This window comes from Amblyomma mixtum, chromosome 1 (assembly GCF_055824585.1).
Source record: "Amblyomma mixtum isolate Tamu chromosome 1, ASM5582458v1, whole genome shotgun sequence".
Classification (NCBI taxonomy): domain Eukaryota; kingdom Metazoa; phylum Arthropoda; class Arachnida; order Ixodida; family Ixodidae; genus Amblyomma; species Amblyomma mixtum.
The window spans coordinates 34,303,697-34,322,447 of NC_143012.1; the positions used below are offsets into that span (position 1 = coordinate 34,303,697).

The following is an 18,751-nucleotide window of genomic DNA, read 5'->3' on the forward strand; positions in this document are numbered from 1 at the left end:
CCTCCGAAGAAATTCGACCGCCGCGGCCGGGATCGAACCCGCGTCTTTCGGGTCAGCAGCCGAGCACCATAACCACTCAGCCACCGCGGCGGCTCCTTTATCTAGAGTAGAAGGCAGTGGGCACGAAAAGCAATGTGCTTTCGTTGTTTCTGTCTGTATACGGCATATCAAGTGTGTGTGTTCATTTTAGCCGCCGCGGTGTCTCAGTGGTTATGGTGCTCGGCTGCTGACCCGAAAGACGCGGGTTCGATCCCGGCCGCGGCAGCCGAATTTCTTTGGAGGAGAAATTCTAGAGGCCCGTGTACTGTGCGATGTCAGTGCACGTTAAAGAACCCCAGGTGGTCGAAATTTCCGGAGCCCTCCACTACGGCGTCTCTCATAGCCTTAGTCGCTTTGGGACGTTAAACCCCATAAACCAACGAACCATTTTGAAGCGCATTAGGGAACACCAGAATACCTGGGCTCAGCGCGCCAGACTCGTCATAACGAGGGACACGCCAGCTGCAATACCTGCTGCGTCTTCCGGCAAGTGTTATTCTCTCTGCGTACCGCCGACGCACCTGTCACTCCCCAACGCGGAACTTTCCATTTCCGCAAGAAAATGGAATGCCTGTTCTCCTTCTCTGCGATCGCTGTTGTTTAATTCCTTCTAGTTGTACTGCGCGCATCCTAGAGGCGGCAGATGGGTGGCAAATAACAATGGCATTAAAAAAGACAGCAGCTGTTCCGGGTGGGCATATACGAATGGTTGTAGGAACAGTGTGGCACCGGACAAATCCTGAAAGGAATACCTGATGACATTCCGTCATAAGTTTATAGTGGGCCATATATCTGAGACACCAGACTCCGGATCTCGGGGCCAATAGAGCATCTTCCAGTTTCGAATTGTCATAAAGTAGCACAAATAGTGTCGACAAGGAATGATGGAACGGAAGCGCAGCAAAAGAGAAATAAAAATAGCGTCGACACTTCCACTGCGGCATGGATTTTCGGGGCACTAAGTCTTGTGCAGGCCGCCACGGTGGCTCAGTGGTTATGGCGCTTGGCTGCTGACCTGAAAGGCGCGGGTTCGATCCTGGTCGCGGCAATTGAATTTCTATGGAGGCGAAACTCTAGAGGCCCGTGTACTATGCGATGTCAGTGCACGTTAAGGAATCCCCAGGTGGTTGAAATTTCCTGAGCTATGAGGTACACTACGGTGTACCTCATAGCCTGAGTAGCTTTGGGACGTTAAACCCCATAAACCACAAAGTCTTGTGCGTTGTGACCCACCGGCGTGCACGGTCAGATTTTCAGAGTGCGGTGTGAACCACCAGTGAGCATCCGGCGAAATCAACTTATTGGAACTGATAACAGATGGCAACAGCGAACTTGCATGTGTTCTTCGCAGGGTATTTAAGAATCTGAGCTGTCCTACAGCTTCATAGCGCCACTGAGTGTTCGTGTCGAAAAGCAGGAACATGATGAGACCCACAGGTGGCCCACAACGCAGTGAACGTGTTTATACGTAATGTTCGTCTTTGATGGCGTGGCCTGCACTTCAGAACCTCTGCCTTTCATAAACCTCACACGATATGCCTACGTGCCATAACTACGTTCTGATCACTTGCGTTTCTCGGGCTATAGTCTAATGCACGGTGTTTTCGAAGCGAAGCATGTAGCCAATGGGCACTGCAAGTCCTTCGGACGTCCTGTGGATGTCCCGAACGTCCGCAGTACGTCCATGGGAGTTTTAATGTCCACTGGAAGTAACAAGCCGCACCTTTCAGAAAAAAAATGTTTCAAAGTGCCTTCGCATGCTTAGTATGTTTTTTTTTTTCATATCTGTTTCTCGTGTTTTTCTGTACGTACTGTACTCTTTCAGGTCTTGTTCGATTACGCGCTGATAACATGAGCTACGAGCATTTCGTTCGATTTTGTTGCTGCGCTTATACTTTCACTGCGTATCTGTTTTTCTTATTTCCCTCTTGTTACGTTTATTACTCTGTTCTTTCTTCACGTGTTCATGTCATTTTGCTATGTACCACAGATTTCTTTTCATATAGTTCAGCCGATTCTGTTGGAAAGTGTTCAAAATGTGTCACCCCCATTACACAATGCCCGTAGGTGTGTAAGGTATTTCAAATAAAATAAAAAGTGTCCATTCCAGTGTCCCATTTGTTGACACCGGCCCACATCATGGGGTGCAAACGAAAAAAAGAGAAAAGAACAAACATTGTTTAAAGCAGTATTAAGCAAAAGTGGCAGAAAATAAAACACGAAGACGAAAGGCTTAGAAGAATTTATTTGATTACATCAACGGTATTCCTCCATGCTCGTATAAAAAGAACGTAGGTCTAAGTAGGTCACTGCTTCCGCCAGGTGCTCAGGGAAATAAATCAGTCCGTGGGGAAAATTCACGTTCAAAGCAGACACGCTCACGTCACCACCGATTTGAACAATGGCTCGTTTCTCGTGACTCGTGAAGTGGACTTCACAACGGTCGAATGCAATCGTACGGTGCGTCCAGATACGGAGCAAAATGAAAGACGCAGTGTTGGCAGTGCAGTGCAGATAAGGGGGATTTGGTAGATATGAATGCGTCAGGCAGTTTCAGGCGTTAATTCCAGGGGCACGTGGGCACGATTCCAGTTTTCCATGCCAGTGAGTATTGTAGCCCGCTTCAATTAATGGCAGAACGCCGCAACAAACCGCAGAAAGAAAGAGCTGGTCGCTCGTACTGGTCCACATTTTACGCCTACGGTCTTAGATAAAACAAAAAAGAATAATACATTCAAGCGAAAAGCAGAAAAAACCTACAGCTGCAACTATGTGGCTCTGAAGTGACGAATTATGTTCTGAACCTGAACCCTTGAAAGACGGGAAAAACAAATAAAAATTAGTGGAGCTAAGCCTACCGGGTCAGGTCATGAATCAGCGAAAGCTGTCATAGGCTTGGTTTAACCGTTTAGGTAAATCTCAACCTCTCTCTCTTCTATTTTACCCTTTCCCACTCCCTGCTCTTCCCAAATCTTGTAGAGGGTATTTCCCTCTTTCCACTTCGCTACCTACCAATCGTGGCTGGTGGCAGCCACTGAATTTATTTCTTATTATTTGTACCTCATAGGCCCTGAAGAGCATTGTGTGAGGAGGCATATCAAAGGAACGGAAAACAGAGAAATAATAAGCCGGAATAACAATACCACGGACGCGCTACAAGGCAAATACGCGAAAGGAACACAAAGATCACCCAAAACGGAGTGAAAATAACATCTAAACACGGAAATTGAAAATAGAAACAAAAAACGAAACGCGAATACGCGAGAAAGTGATAACCAAGCACAATTGAGAGAATGGTGCATCATTTACAGCGACTGAAAGTGATTTGAATTTAATAAATCCTGTTAAATTGATTTCGATGAAATTCTTTGCTTCACTAACTACGGCCTGAAGGCTGACGCTGTATATTTCACGGAAGAATGCAAGGCTGTTTGGCCAAACCAAACCTATAACACCTTTCGCTGCAAAAAAAACAAAAAAAAAACGCTTTTCAGGTAGACTTCACACCAAAGCCAGTCGTCTAGCTGTCTGCAAGAGCACCAGTAGTACACTGACGTCAACAGAACCGCACTCCGTTGACAACTACTGAGTTTTTTTCTTCACTGGGTTTATGTACAAACTACAGAGGCAGTGCATTCAAGTTTCCCGCAAAAAGTAGGCGACAAAGAGTTAAGAAAAGTGCAAAAAAAATCTAACATATTAAGATAGAAGCGCGCGGACACAGTAGGCGTTACTCAATTACTCAAGAGCGCGCGTGAAAAGCACTTGAAATGGAAAATCTTTTAGCATATAAGCTACGCACTGTGCTTATCTCTGACGTCACTCGCCAATGGTGCCCCAGATGCACTTCTGTACTTAATGCGCACGTATCATCGTGAGTAAAAGTCAAGGCCGGACGCTGTGCGCAGGCATTTAATCGGCATGAGTGCTTTGCGCCAGGGTGCCTTATCGCTGACTCCACCTACTCGTCTAATCAAACTGGGCGTGTCCTTTGAGTACCACCTCTGCTACTCCCTTCCCTGTACTCTTTCACACGAACGAGTGGTAAGTAAATGCATTCAGAACGCATGGATAAGGTATCTGCCTCCTTTCTAGGTTGAGGAGTCAACAAACTGTTAGAGGAGCCATTTTTTTAAGCATTTCCCTCCATTAAAGCCGAGCACCATGCAGGAGGGATGCTTGTACAAGCATCCCTCCTGCATGGTGCTCGGCTTTAATAAACCGGTGGGCACCCTGCGGCAATGGGTATCGAACCCAGAACCTCCCGCATGCGAGGCGGATGCTCAACCACAAGGCCAACGATGTGATTATGATTCTCGGCTGCTGACCCGAAAGACGCGGGTTCGATCCCGACCACGGAGGCCGAATTTCGGTGGAGGCGAAATTCTGGAGGTCCGCGTACTGTGCGATGTCATTGCACGTTAAAGAACTCCAGATGGTCGAAATTTCCGGAACCCTTCACTACGGCGTCCCTCATAGCCTGAGTCGCTTTGGGACGTTAAACCCCAATAAACCAAATCAATCTTTCTAGGCTGATGCGGGACATGTAACACGAGTCAGCGGAGAGACTGTTTTTGCTCCGGTTAGTAACGGTTTGGTTTATGGGGTTTAACGTCCCAAAGCGACTCAGGCTATGAGAAACGCCGTAGTGAAGGGCTCCGGAAATTTCGACCACCTGGGGTTCTTTAACGTGCACTGACTTCGCACACTACGCGGGCCTCTAGAATTTCACCTCCATCAAAATTCAACCGCCGCGGCCGGGATCGAACCCGCGTCTTTAGGGTCAGTAGCCGACCGCCATAGCCACTGAGCCACCGCGGCGGCCGATTAGTGACATCCTCTCTTTAAAGAAGCGTGTGACCCATAGCGGTTGGTGCCATCGTTCGTTTTCCTTGGCTGTGTTGACCACAGAGAGCATGAAGCAGGGGTTAAGAAAAATTAGCGCATTATTCGAGTCTGAAATCGATGCGCTATCGACAGCTGTCTGCTTTTTTTTTTTTTTTTTTGGCGTGACTGAAACGCCACCACGCTCGCACTACAAGAGACAGCCTGGTGCTCCAACTTTCGGTCCAAGAAAGTTATCGGTCCACTCCGACTGATCTGTATATATATGATAATAAAAGCGTGAGGAAATGAAAAGCTTAGGATACCACAACACTGATATTAGTTTGCACAAACAGGATCACGCTAGAAAAATGTGTTTGCCAACGGCATGAAAGAAGCGGGGGTTTAATCAACCCAAAGCACCTTTTCTCCAAAGAAGTGTTTAAGTAATTCGTAAGCCACAGGTCATGTTATCCATTTAATGTACAGAAGACTACGTAGGCAGACAAACGCAAAATAGTAGGTGCAGAAAGCATGCTAGAAACAGCACATTCACCCCTGTATTAGACCAAAACATTATGTGGATATAGTCCACAAAAGACGGCGAGGCAGGGCATGCATTCATTTACTGCTAATTCACTGCTCTTAAGGCACACGACTCGCAACAAGCAACACATTGGAGTCACGAATAAGTTCCAGAAAAACCGACAGACGGCAGTCCAATCCATATTCGAGGCGCCGGTAGCATCTATATTCTGAATTTCGAAGGGTCGTGCCATTAGTCCTAACTGTGCAGAAGGTCAGGGCTGATTAAGTGGTGCCAGGTTACCTCAGCTATGGTAAGACATTGAGCTAAGGTGTTTCGAGTATTTGTCGAATGAGCTGCGATTTGAAGCAAATGATTTTGCAATGGTAGGAGCCTAACTTCTATGAATACAAATAATTGCGTGTAGCGTTTCCAATCAAGTGCAAGATTTAACGTATCAGGCCTACGGAGACGCAGATACGACTCAATGTGCGACGTCGTTTTACACAGGTTCACATGTATACATTTCTATATAATATATTATTACTTTGTACAACACAAGTATAGTGTTAGAAAAGAAAGCAAATGCGACTAAAGCTGGTGTAAAATGCACTTCGTCCCATCTATCTGCGCTGCTGGTATTGCACGTTCTTCACAGAAAGAAATCTTCGCAATATAGTATACTCTGTTAGGTTGTGACTTCGTGCTCTCCACGTTTGGTCTTGATGTCGTCTCAAAAGCTGCCGTATTCTTTCAAAGCCCGCAGTTCATGTCACTGTCGCAGACCATTCAGTCGAAGTCGCCTTTCAGTTTTCCCACATGCGACACGGTGAGGCTTCGCAGAGACCGAGATCGCTCGAAGAGCGACGGGTCGGTGTAGATGGGTTCGCTAGGGTCCTCGAACTTGGAGACCGCCGGTGGCGCCGCCTGGAACTGGGACACGTACATACTGCAGGGACTGGGCGAAGTGAGTCCGGCCTGGACGTCCTTCATCTTTGTGGAGAGAAGAGAACGGTAACGCGAGAAGTCACTTTGACACTCAAATCGCTCACAAAGTGCGCTGTGGACACACAACGCATCACTGTTATGTCACAGTACAATTTGTTCCAAGCTACCGCCCCAAAAAATTACGTAAGACAGTTTGGAAATTCTAAAGTGTACTTGGCGAAAGCCTTGTGATCAACCCACTGCATATACCATTTTGTACATGGCGCCCCAAAGGGATGGCCACAGTGTTCGCCGATATCCATTTGAATTACCCAAAGGTGCTTGTAGTAAACGAGGGACTCTTTGGGCCGCTTCGGAGCCATGCGCCTCACTCACTCGACTTCAACGAGACGTCTGGCGAAGGAGCGGCGGTCCAGCTGCCACCGCCGACGCACGCGCATTCGTTACCGTTACTCTGTGACGTCACGGTTGCTATGCACAGGTGCGCCCCTTACCGGCGCACCGGTTGCTAAGGAGGGGAGGAGGTTGCGCCGTCGCGCGGAGGAGAGGCCACAGTTGGCACTATTCCAGCGCACGGACGGACACCCCGAGTATGAGCCATTAAAGGCTTTCGCCTTAATATTGCTGATTAATTTAAACAGTTCAGGATTATTTGAACATAATGACGTGTCTGTAGTACCATGCTTAAGGGCTCCATTAAGAGTGTGAAAGAAAGTGGCACTGCTCAAGTAGCAAATTCAAGCCGATGATATCCCAGCTGAAATTTAGAAGAACAGCAAGTCGTAAAGAGGGTTTCAAGGGAGGAGAACTTATGGTCCACCCGATCAGTTGGTGAGGTAATTTTTCAAAAGTACTGAAGCGAACGACCCAGTCGTAGTGCGCTGCGTCAATATCTTCATTTCTCCTAAGTATCCATTTAAATTTCAGAACGCCTCATGGCAATCCTTGCGTAAGTTACATTCGAACGGAAGCGATAGATTCAACAGGCATTCGTACAGTACTAAATGCTACATCCACATTTGATTCGAAGCTATCTTCGCTCGAATAGAACGCCATACGTTACATTCAATGGGAACTTGGAGACGACGAAAAGGGCAATCCATACAATGAGCGAGACGTTGGCAGTGCTTGGGTTCCCCCCGTCACTTATTTCTGAACGCTTTTGTGCACTCTGCGACAGCTTCGAAGTCATTCTGCAGCTCAATTTCCTTCACTGAATCGAATTTTAGACACTAACTCTGCCAATTCAGATAACTGGAGACATGGACTGGAGTCTGTGAGCATGGGTGGGAAGGATACCTCGCCAGAAGGGACAATTTTACGCACATTGTTACCTATGAGGGGAAGAAGTCGCGCAGGTGAGCGCCCACAACAGTTACCTGGAGCTTGATTCTTCGGACGTAGAACGTGGCTCCCATGGCGATTCCGACGAGGGCGCAGATGAGGAGTGCCAGCACCACCACCAGGGCGTAGTAGCCGGACTGGGCGACGCACACGGTCGGCTTCTTGTACACTGAGGGAAAGATTAAAAAGAGTGTAAAAGAAAAGGTTGGGAGAACGGTGTTATTTTTGCTACGTTAAATCAGTAGACGTGAACTTAAAAATGCTATCCGCTCAACTTTACAAAAGTATTGCAGAAGAGTTGAAATCTGGGTTAGTTGGTACATTATACTTAATTACAAAAGTACATTGTCGTTTTAGAGTATAGTGATTTGCTCTAGAACCGATCACAGAGATAATTGGTTGGTTGATTTATAGGGTCTAACGTCCCAAAGCGACTAAGGCTATGGAGATGCCGTAGTGAAGGGCTCCGGAAATTTTCGACCACCTGGGGTCAGTGCACGTTAAAGAACCCCAGGTGGTCGAAAATTTCCGGAGCCCTTCACTACGGCGTCTCTTATAGCCTGAGCCGCTTTGGGACGTTAAACCCCACAAACCAACCAACCAGTTATCTATGTGATCGGTTCTGCAGCAAATCACTCGTGTTCTCAGACACCGCTAAGGGCTCACCTTGTATCGCCTTTATTTCCCGACTTAGCACTTCATTCCAATCGTAGTTCGCCTTGCTTCTTCACCTTTATACCTCCTCCCCCCTTCTCCCCCTCAGTGCAGAGTAGCAAACCGGTGCCTTCTCCTGTTTAGAGTCCCAACCTCTCCCCCTCTTTCCATTCTGTCACATCACTGTGAACGAAGCAGTTCACACAGCCAGTGAAAATGACTGAAAAGTGTGCCTGAACAGTGCGCGACACTTCTTCCGCCATTCGTGGAAGCATGCAGTACTCTTTGGCATTTCGTGACAGTCGCCAGCGTGTGTATTAACCACACGCTTCTGGCAATGACAGCACTTTGAGTTGAACACGCGGGATTTGCTAGAGACTGGAAAATTTGCTTCTATTAGGATATCAGCTTAGGACATACCCAACGGGCTAGAGACATACGCGTCTTGTTACCTCGCCTATTAATGAAGCGTGCCGCCGCGGTGGCTCAGTGGTTATGGCACTCGACTGCTGACCGGAAAGACGTGGGTTCAATCCCGGCCCCGGCTGTTGAATTCCGATAAAGGCGAAATTCTGGAGGCCCGTGTACTGGTCGATGTCAGTGCACGTCAACGAACCCCAGGCGGTCCAAATTTCCGGAGCCCTTCACTACGGCGTCCCTCGTAGCTTGTGTCGCTTTGGGACGTTACACCCCCGTAAACCAAGCCTATTAACCAAGTGTGTTGGTTTCCTTTCTGTTCTCGCTCCCAAGCCAACTTCCGTGCTGAACTACTGCGTCGCATCGCGTTGGTATCTTACGTGCAGAAGGGCCGTCGTGCGGGATGTCAGCCCTGGAGAGGTAGACGTGCAGAAGCTCGTGGACTTCCTCGGCCTCCTCGTCGCTGGCGTTACCCTTGGTGGCGTTCTTCGCGGGTTTCGGCAGCTGGCCGCCACCATCCGCCGCGGCTGCTGGAGCCGTTGAACCCGCCTTGGTGCTGTTCATCTTCATAAGGGGAAGCGCCACTGCTGCGGGCGCGGCTTCTGGTTGCTGCGGCACGGCACGCTTGCGGCGGCCCCACGACGGGAAGGTGCCGGGACGCCCGCGGTCGCTGCAGATCACCTGGGGGGAGACACGACCTCCGCATCGTCAAATCTGTGCTCTAAGCTGAAGTTTTGCGCCCTCATTTCCGCCGTCAAAGACTGTAACCTGTTGAGCGCTTGAAACTGATGTCGTATAAATAGCTTTTAGAGGTCAATAAAAACACTTTTCTGAGTTTTTATTGTCCCGTATCTTTTTTTTTTTTAGCATTCGTCTGGGGCCACTACCCTTGTCAGTGTCTGTAGGTACAGAACTTATGCTAAGTAAATAAAAAATAAAAAACAGCCTGCGTTTTGATGCTCTTCTATTGAATTCCCGGGTTCAGAGGTACAGCCTTTGTCAAAAGTTTGGAGTCCAGGGGATTTGCTTCTGAGCCACACTCTGTGGTTCGTAATGCATCTCCAGCGCTCCAAATTTGCTGAAGGTAAGATGATTTCTGGTCCTGCCTCCTCCAATGGGTAGGGCTGCCACGAATGTTACAGGAGTCCCACTGCGAGGCTTAGAAGCAAACCTCCTGGGCTCTAAACTTTTGACAAAGACTGTACAGTATGCCAGGACATGAAGTCGCGTTTTGGTGCCTATGAGGAAGCGGTACATACAGGGAAAAGCAGGAAACTATCATTCCACACACGGACCGTCACATAACGTCGTCGGCATTAGGTGAAAGTGTTATGAGTGAGGCTTCAAGCGTCAAGTTAAGGCTTGTTGCGCGATTTCCCCTGGAGCGATCTGCCCTGGACACATAGGGCATTTCGCTGGTGCGGACGGCCAGGCGCTAAGGCATGCCATTGTGAAGCTGTGTGGTTTGCTAGCTTTCTTCATAGTACGCCATCGCATTGCAATAAGTAGTCGCCTGCGGTTTTCCGAGGCTTTGTGGGTTGTAATTCAACAATATCTAGAGGATAGTCAAAGACCTGTGGCTACATATTGCATGTTGAACATTTCTATCCATTTGATATCATAGGCTATTTAATGGCGATCAAATACAAACCTTGTCTAAGTAACGGCCTGTTATGACACCCAGTGAGCCGGAAAGTTTTCAGTTATATTAGATAAGAACAGGCAAGGTGACATTCATGTACGCCCGGACACGTTCATAACAGGACCTGGTTTCCTCCTGGACAAGTGATTGCGACAAAAATCCCAAATTTCGGAATCGCGTGAGCTGTGCCAGTCTGGACACTTACCGGCTCACAGGGACCGCGGCATGTTCGAACTGTGGCTTGAAAGACCAACAGGTTTGAGTCTGGTATCTTGAAGGCGTAAAACTCGGCCTCCAGGGCGCCATCCGGAGCTTTGTGGAGCTCAGGGAACACATAGAGGTCCACGGGGCACCTACAGAAAAGTCAAGCGGGACATCGAAAATTACACCATTACTTAGCATCGCATATTCGTGGAGAACTAGAAATTTAAGCATCCTTACTTTTCAAACAGCGCCACTTTGACACAGCGAAGTCTTTTTTTTTATTGAGGTTTAACGTCCCAAAGCGAGTAAGGCTTTGAGGGACGCCGTAGTGAAGGGCTCCGGAAATTTAGACCACCTGGGGTTCTTTACCGTGCACTGACATCGCACAGTACACGGGCCTCTAGAATTTCGCCTTCATCAAAATTCAGCCGCCGCAGCAGGGATCGAACCCGCGTCTTTCGGGTCAGCAGCCGAGCGCCGTAACCACTGAGCCACCGCGACGGGGCACAGCGAAGTCTTGATGCAATAAAGAGGAATATAGAGAGAGCAAAGTAAAAGCAGCGGAGTTAGCTAAGACCCAGATTCAACTGGTTACTTTACTCTAGGGAAGGTAAAAGACAGGGGTAGAGGGGGTTTTATGGAACGATCATGCACGTGGGAGCACAAAAAGAGGATCCAGAAGCATCCACTCGTGCACGTGAAAGAATCCCCTAGGTGGTCGAAATTTCCGGAGCCCTTCACTACGGCGTCCCTCGTAACCTGAGTCGTTTTGGGACATTGAACCCTCGTAAACCATAAATCATTATGTCTCTCGAATTCTAGTATCGCAAAAGGTGCTCTGGGGGCGTATGGAATCGATAAAAGTTCAGGCCGCAGTTTTAGAAGCGCTGCTTGTGTAAAGGTTCAAAGACTTTTCTCACTGGTATTTGAAATATGAGTACTTTGACACGAGTACTCAGTACTTCACACGTCCGGTGCTCTGCCGATAAAGCAGCCGGTACACTCTAAAGAGAAAGGTGTAAAAAGAGAGTAATCTGCCTTCTTGCGCACTCCCTTTTTGTAGAATGGAGTGTGCCAGAAGATAGCGTAGTCCCTTTTTACTCCTCTATAAGCGTATTTGTGTGCGATCGAGTGTACAGTCGGGTACAAAAGTCGCTTGACTACGTGTTCCTCTAACGAAGCCAATAGCTCTGCTGTTAGTCGGCGGCTGAAGACCACGCTTGTGGAGATGAAAGAACAAAATTTTGGCGTTTAATTACCTCCCCAAGCGTGGTCTCCAGACGCCGTCTAATAGTAGAGCTAGTTTGGTTTGGTTTATGGGGTTTAACGTCCCAAAGCGACTAAGGCTATGAGAGACGCCGTAGTGGAGGGCTCCGGAAATTTCGACCACCTGGGGTTCTTTAACGTGCACTGACATCGCACAGTACACGGGCCTCTAGAATTATTGGCTTCGTTTGAGGAACACGTGGTCCAGAGCCTTTTGTCCCCGACTGTACATGAGACGCTGCGAGCGAGACTTAGTAAAACGTGCTGTCTTATGCAGACTGCAAATAAAATATGTTGTAGTCGACTGCTTAAAAAATGAATTTGCATAACTTCACATCAACAAAGCATGGAAGGCATTAATTTGGTGCATTTAATTCGTATCTATTAGTCATTATTCCTACTTTTGCTACCTATTAGAAGCGTTAAAACAACTGTAGACGTACCCTCTAGAATCGATGAGATGCACTTGTCGGCCCGAGTAGGGGTCCTTGGCGATGACGTTGGTGGCGAAGATGTCGCTGTAGAAGTCGAACTGGTCTGCGAGGATTATGAGGATCGCCGGGTTAGAAGCTTCCGGTTCGGAGGCCACGCAAAGGTGAAAACTTACATTTTCCCCTAGCCTCGAGTCGGAACGTGAGCAAGTCCCCTACCGCGATGGTGGTTGTTGGGGTACCTCTGTACAGGATACGCAGCTGAACGTTTGATGTCAGGATGTTTTGGGCCGGAAGATGCTCGATCTGCGTCGGGTACCGTCTGTGCGCGTATCGAAAAACAAGCCGTTTGTGGATGCCAAGGCCAAGTGCCTGAAAATGCACTTTTTTATACACTGCTAATATAGGCGGTGGTTCATTTACTGCTACACTTTAAAATGCTCCGATAGCAAAGATTCCGATGTTTGTCTTAAGTTTGTACCGATAATCACTGAGCTCTTATGGGAGTCATTACCCTGACCACCACGCGAAACATGGTCAGGTCTAGCTTACCTGTTACAGCTGCGAAGAAATTTTACTTGCGAAGTTTTCTCTAGCTCTTCCGTAACCTTTGACGAGATTAAATATAAACCTGTGGGTAGTACCATATCAATCCTCGCAAGATTCCTCAGGACTAATAAAATAGCACACCAAAAGCTGGTAAAAAGAAATGTTACTGCCGGTTCGTGTTTCAATACTCTTAAAATATACTTTTGCTCTGCTCGGTTACGTCGTTCTGACAACAATTTCTGCTTAATAAAATTAGGTACTTCAGGCAAAGTAGATGAGGCTGAGGCTACTCTATCAACTATAGGGACTAGTCTTGTGCAAGTTTCTTCCTCTTGTACAGTCGGGGACAAAAGTCTCCGGACCACGTGTACCTCAAACGAAGCTTATAGCTCTACTATCAGACAGCGGCTGGAGACCGCACTTGTAGAGATGAAAGAACAAAAATTTAGCTTTTACCTCCACAAGTGTGGTCTCCAGCCGCCGACTAATAGCAGAGCTATCGGCTTTGTTAGAGGAACACGTGGTCCAGAGACTTCTGTCGCCGACTGTAGCAATAACAGTAGAACCTTCGTGCTATTAGCATTTCCTAACGAAAGTACTGTCACGAAGAAAGTAGTAGATCTCACCCGTCCGTTCTCGTGTCGAGGTAGTTGGAAGTGACCACTGCTTCGCCAGGACCCGAAAAGTAGCATGTGAGGTTGTACTTCTTGTCCCTACTTGTCTGAACGTAGTCGTTGAACTGGACTACGACAATGTTGGTCATCACGTCGCCATACTGCAAACGAACCGAAATGGATATGTGTAAATATACTTTGCTGCACACAGTGATCAACAGAAGAAGTACGCAGATGCTTCGTTAACATTCTATGAAGCTGGTGTCTGACGGGCTTCTGGTACACAGATGAACGAGATAACATGCGGAATTAACATTCGTGTATATAGAGAACACAAGGCGCTGTTAACTGCGCAAATATAAGATCAATTAACCAGGTATTTGCAAAGAAGCAAAATATGTTCGGGTGTTAAAGCACTCGGCGTAACGTTCAGTAAGACTCCAGGCAAACGGACAAGCCTTTTCTCGGCGTAAAGATACAACAAAGCTGCAATATATTGTGAACTGTCATAACATGGACAGTAGCAGCGACATGACACATTACGTTCTGCGTATCCATAGACCCGAACGGTCGCACAGTGGTTAAGGCTGAGCTGGAGTGCACGGGTTCGAACCCGACCGCGGCGGCCTCGTTTCGATGGAGGCGGAACGCAAAAGGCACCCGTGCGCTCCGCTGTTGTTGTTGTTGTTGCGACTGAGAGGAGGATGAAAAGGAAAGTGCACGGGCCTGCCAACTGGCTCAAGCCGAGCCACCACGGCTGCCACGTGGAGATAGAGGAGAGTTAAAAGATCAGAGGAAAGAGAAAAAGAGAAGACGCACATCGCAGCAACAACCGCGTCCGCCGAAGCGGACGCTGGCTGAAAAAAAAGCAGTGATGTCAGTGCATGTTAAAGATCCCCAGATGGGCGAAATTATTCCGGAGGCCTTGACTACGGCACCTCTTTCTTCCTTTCTTCTCTCACTCCTTCCTTTATGCCTTCTCTTACGGCGCAGTTCAGGTGTCCATCGAGATATGTGAGATAGTTACTGCGTCCTTTGCTTTCCCCAAAACAAATTTTCAATTTCCAGTTTACATGTCTACAGCTAAAGATACGCATTACCAGTACTCACAGCAATATTGCTCCCACAAAAAATTTGGCAGTGGCTCAGCTCTGGTTAAGCCTGGATATACAAGCGAAAACCTTCAGTTACGCTTGGTTTGAGAGGCGTTCCGCCCGGTTTTCTGGCGTTTCGGCCATACGTTTAGCTTTGCACTTTTCCTTTCTTCGCTGCTTTTCGGCCAACTCCCAAGCTAGCACTTCTGGATCGGTAGATTTTCTACAGCCACGTCAGGGTGCTTCTCCTTCCATGGCGAGTGCGAACGCCTATTCTCTGACAAGCGCATTTATAGCCCAGTAGCGCGCGGCTGCATCGAAAGGTCAAACGGTGGCGAGGAGGAGTAGCGCGCGCAGCGGTAGCGGCGACGCACATGCGCAGTAGCGCGCGGCTGCGGCGAAAGGTCAGGCGATGGAGTCGGCGGCGACGGCTGCGGCCACCTGCGCCGAGTGTGACGTCACTTGGACTCGCGCATGCGCAGAACTGGCAAATCTGTGAACCGGCTCACGCGAAGCTCGGCACCGACACTCGTAGTGAAGCTTTTCGCTTCAATATAGACAAAACTGGAGGACGCTTAAGCTTCGTCTTTAAGAGTGGGACGCGACCGCGAGTTGCAGCGTTGCCAAGGTGTCCACGGAACGCCATCGCCCGTTCGGCGCGACGCTTTGCCCAAATGAATAGAAACGACACTTGTGCCTCATATTCCGGTGGACACCCGAAACGCCCCGTAAGGGAAGGAAAATGAAATGAAAATTGGTTTTAAGGAAACGACGATCTCTCATTTCTCGGTGGACACCCGAACAGCGCCGTAAGGGGAAAAATGAAATGAAAATTGGTTTTAAGAAAAGGAAATGACGCCTGTTTCTCTCATATCTCGTTGGACACCCGAACCGCGCCGCAAGGGCCTGAAGGAAACTTAAATAAAAATTGGTTTTAAGGAAAGGAAATACGCGTGTCTTTCATATCTCGGTGTACACCCGAAAGGAATGTACACCACAGTACTTGCCTCTAAAGCACTCTTCTAAGACAACACCGTGTTCACTAGACGCGCCTATGTTCATTCCAAATCATCGAGCTGGCGTGGCGGAGTGGTTAGCGTACTCGTCTCGCACTCCCGAGACCCTGGTTCGATTCCCCAACTCGACCAATTTCACGGATTACACGGATGTTAGGGCGTGTTGGCCTACATAAAGGCGGGTTTGGTGCGAAATAAAATTCAGTTGTAAGTTGGCGCTGGTCCTGTCGTGTTTGTCTCTTTTGTCCACGTCTTTTGCGCCATTTTCCTGTTGAGTTAATTGCACTTTGGCTAGTAACCATACAACCAATTGAAGGGATCGTATAGTGATCCTCCAAGTAAGTGGGACTGAGCTTAGTTAATTGCTTAATTACACAATTAGCCTAATTAGCTTTACTAGTCAGGCCATATAAATAAATAAAAGCGATTAAGAAATTGGTCGAGCTCAGGAATCGAACCCCGGTCTTCGGCGTGAGAGACGAGCACGCTATCCACTCCGCCATGCCTGCTCGATGGTTTGGAATGAACAAAGGCGCGTCTAGTGAATACGGTGTCTTCACTCACTGCCATCCTCCTCCCTTCCCTTCCGGCGAGGTTTAGGTGTCCACCGACAAATGAGAGACATACATTTCCTTTCCTCAAAAACCAATTTACCGACGAGCGAGGCGTAGAACCGAATGGGCGATAGCGTTCTATGGACTCCTTGGCAGCGTTGCAAGACGCTGTCGCGTTCCACTCTTAGGGGCGAAGCTTAACATCTTAACCACACATCAGTGACCACACTTTAGGTCAAAAAAGTGCCCCCTGAATTTTGACGGGTGTCCACCGAGATATGTGAGACAGTTACTGCGTAATTTCCTTTCCTCAAACACAATTTTCATTTTCTTCATTACGGCTCCTCTTTATCTATCTTCTTTCACTCCCACCTCCCTTCCTCTACAGTGCGGTTCAGGTGTCCACCGAGATGACAGAGAATTACTGCGCCATTTCCTTTCCTCAAAAAGCGTTGCGTTCAAAGGGCAACGCATCGCGCCGAACAGGTGGTGGCGTTCCGTGGACTCCCTGGCAGCGCTACAACGCGCTGTCGCGTTCCACTCATAAAGGCGAAGCTTAAGCGTCATTAATTAGCAGTTAATTAGTATTCAGGCATTAATCAACAATTAACAATTAATTAGTGATTTGCCATCACTTAGTAATTAGTACTCAAATATATGTGACGCCACCAGTGCCACAGAAACAGTGAAGGTGGTGCGGAAAACGCTTCCGCCTCTACCCACTTTAGACAGTCAAAGTGCCCCCTGAATTTTTGTCAGCACTGAGCCCTAGTGGGCATTATACTAGGTGGCTTCGAGCCCATGGCTCTTGGCGACCTTGTGAGCCCACTCAGTGGCCCGGACTTGCGTCAACGGGTCTGAGCTGGCCAGTATAGCCTCCCACCGCTCTAGAGAAGGGACTGGTAGTAGGTCCGCCGGTGGCGGCGCCTTTTTGCAGCTCCATAAAATGTGGTCATATCCGGCTATCTCGCCGCATTGTTTGCAAGTAGCGTTGTATTGTGTTGGATACATGTGTGCCAGAAACGCGGCGCTGAAGCCATAGGCCGTCGTCGTTCGTTGTGTTCATTGGCGTTGGCGTTGACCACGTTTTACGCTCTGATCATTTTAAGGAAAGGAAGTGCGCATAATGGCTCCCTGGGTCAGTGGAAGCCTGAATCGTGCTTATAGGTGCGTGGGGTGATGAGAGAGAGATGTGAGCTGCAGGCATTGACAAGGTTGTGCCGTTTTAAGGAAAGGAAGAGTGCGCGCGGCGAGGCACGCCAGCTGTGCGTAGTGACGTCCCTTGCTCCTCGCGCATGCGCAGTATGGTCGTGCAAGAGCACGCGAAACGGCGAGACTGTGGGCAGTGTAGCTCACGCAACAATATATGGCTACGCACAGAAGTTGCTTTCGCAATCCTCCAGGTTGAACCAGAGCTGAACCACAGCCAATTTATTTTAAGTAGTGACGCCGAAACGCGGTCACATTTGCTAACATTCCTTGGTCACGACAGTATGATGAATTAAAGACTTTCGCCTTAATATAAACGGATTCGTCATTCTTCACGCTGTACTTTTTTAGTCTGCTGTGTCCTTTTTCATCACCTACCTAGAAAAGTCAGAGGACAGGCATCTAGAAAGGGTCCGTGCTCTATCTCCTTGACAAACATCGCCCAAATCCCGCTCGGCTGAACCCGCCGCGGTGGCTCAATGGTGAGAGCTCTCGGCTACTGAGCCTCAGTATACCCAGGTTTTAATCCTACCACGAGGGCCATGTTTCGATGGAGGTGAAACGCAAAAGCTGCCCGTGTGCTGTGCGATGCCAGTGCACATTAAAGATCCCCAGGTGGTCGAAATTATTCCGGGGGCCTCGACTACGGCACCTCTTCCTTTCTTCTTTCACTCCCTCCTTTATCTCTCCCCTTACGGAGCGGTTCAGGTGCCCACCGAGATATATGAGACAGTTACTGTGTCCTTTCCTTTCCTCAAAAAACAAATATTTAAGATACGAATTACCGATCCTCACTACCGGTACTCACGGCAATCGCTTCCAGAAACATAGAAATATATACCTTACTGCCCAACTGAAGACATCCATAACGAAAAGTTGCCGGCGATTACGTTACTTCCCAATGCGGAATTTGAGCGCAGCTCATCAGCTGTTTAACGCAAGTGAAGATGGGCACGAGAGGCACTCCGCAAGGGGCAGTACTATCCCCACTTCTCTTCAACATAGCACTCCTAAACCTCCCACCTCTTCTCAATCAGGTACAGGGAATACGCCACGCCCTGTACGCTGATGATATAACCATCTGGACAACCACGGGAAGTATGGGAATGATTGAAGAACAACTACAAACCGCGGCGACAACAGTTCAAAATTATGCCCGGGCGTGTGGACTAACGTGCTCACCCGAAAAATCCGAACTCATAGTCTTCCGTCAACGCAAGAATCAAGACACCATCAATATCCGCGTAGACAACTCACCCATCAAGGAAGTTCAGACCCTGAAGATACTGGGTCTGTACATAAATAGCGACGGCAACAACCTTCTTGCCCTCCAGGAACTACGGCTCGTGAGCGAGCAAGTCGCCAGGATGATCGCCAGGATAACGACGCGCAAATCAGGGATGCGAGAAGACGATACTCT

At 48.4% G+C, this 18,751-nt stretch overlaps 1 protein-coding gene across 4 annotated transcripts in view; it reads right to left on the reverse strand.

The window, feature by feature from the left end:
* Positions 1-5,328: 5,328 nt before the first annotated feature.
* nompA (no mechanoreceptor potential A) overlaps positions 5,329-18,751 on the reverse strand; it is a 108,885-nt gene continuing 95,462 nt past the window's right edge. For all 4 annotated transcript variants that reach the window (XM_089547452.1, XM_089547451.1, XM_089547450.1 and 1 more), the window contains 7 exons: positions 13,471-13,619; positions 12,472-12,617; positions 12,308-12,401; positions 10,600-10,747; positions 9,133-9,433; positions 7,717-7,850; positions 5,329-6,382 (listed from right to left, as the gene is read on the reverse strand). In XM_089547452.1, the coding sequence (XP_089403578.1) occupies positions 6,179-6,382; positions 7,717-7,850; positions 9,133-9,433; positions 10,600-10,747; positions 12,308-12,401; positions 12,472-12,617; positions 13,471-13,619 (1,176 nt within the window). In that variant the 3' untranslated portion in view covers positions 5,329-6,178. The remainder of the gene's footprint in view (positions 6,383-7,716; positions 7,851-9,132; positions 9,434-10,599; positions 10,748-12,307; positions 12,402-12,471; positions 12,618-13,470; positions 13,620-18,751) is intronic.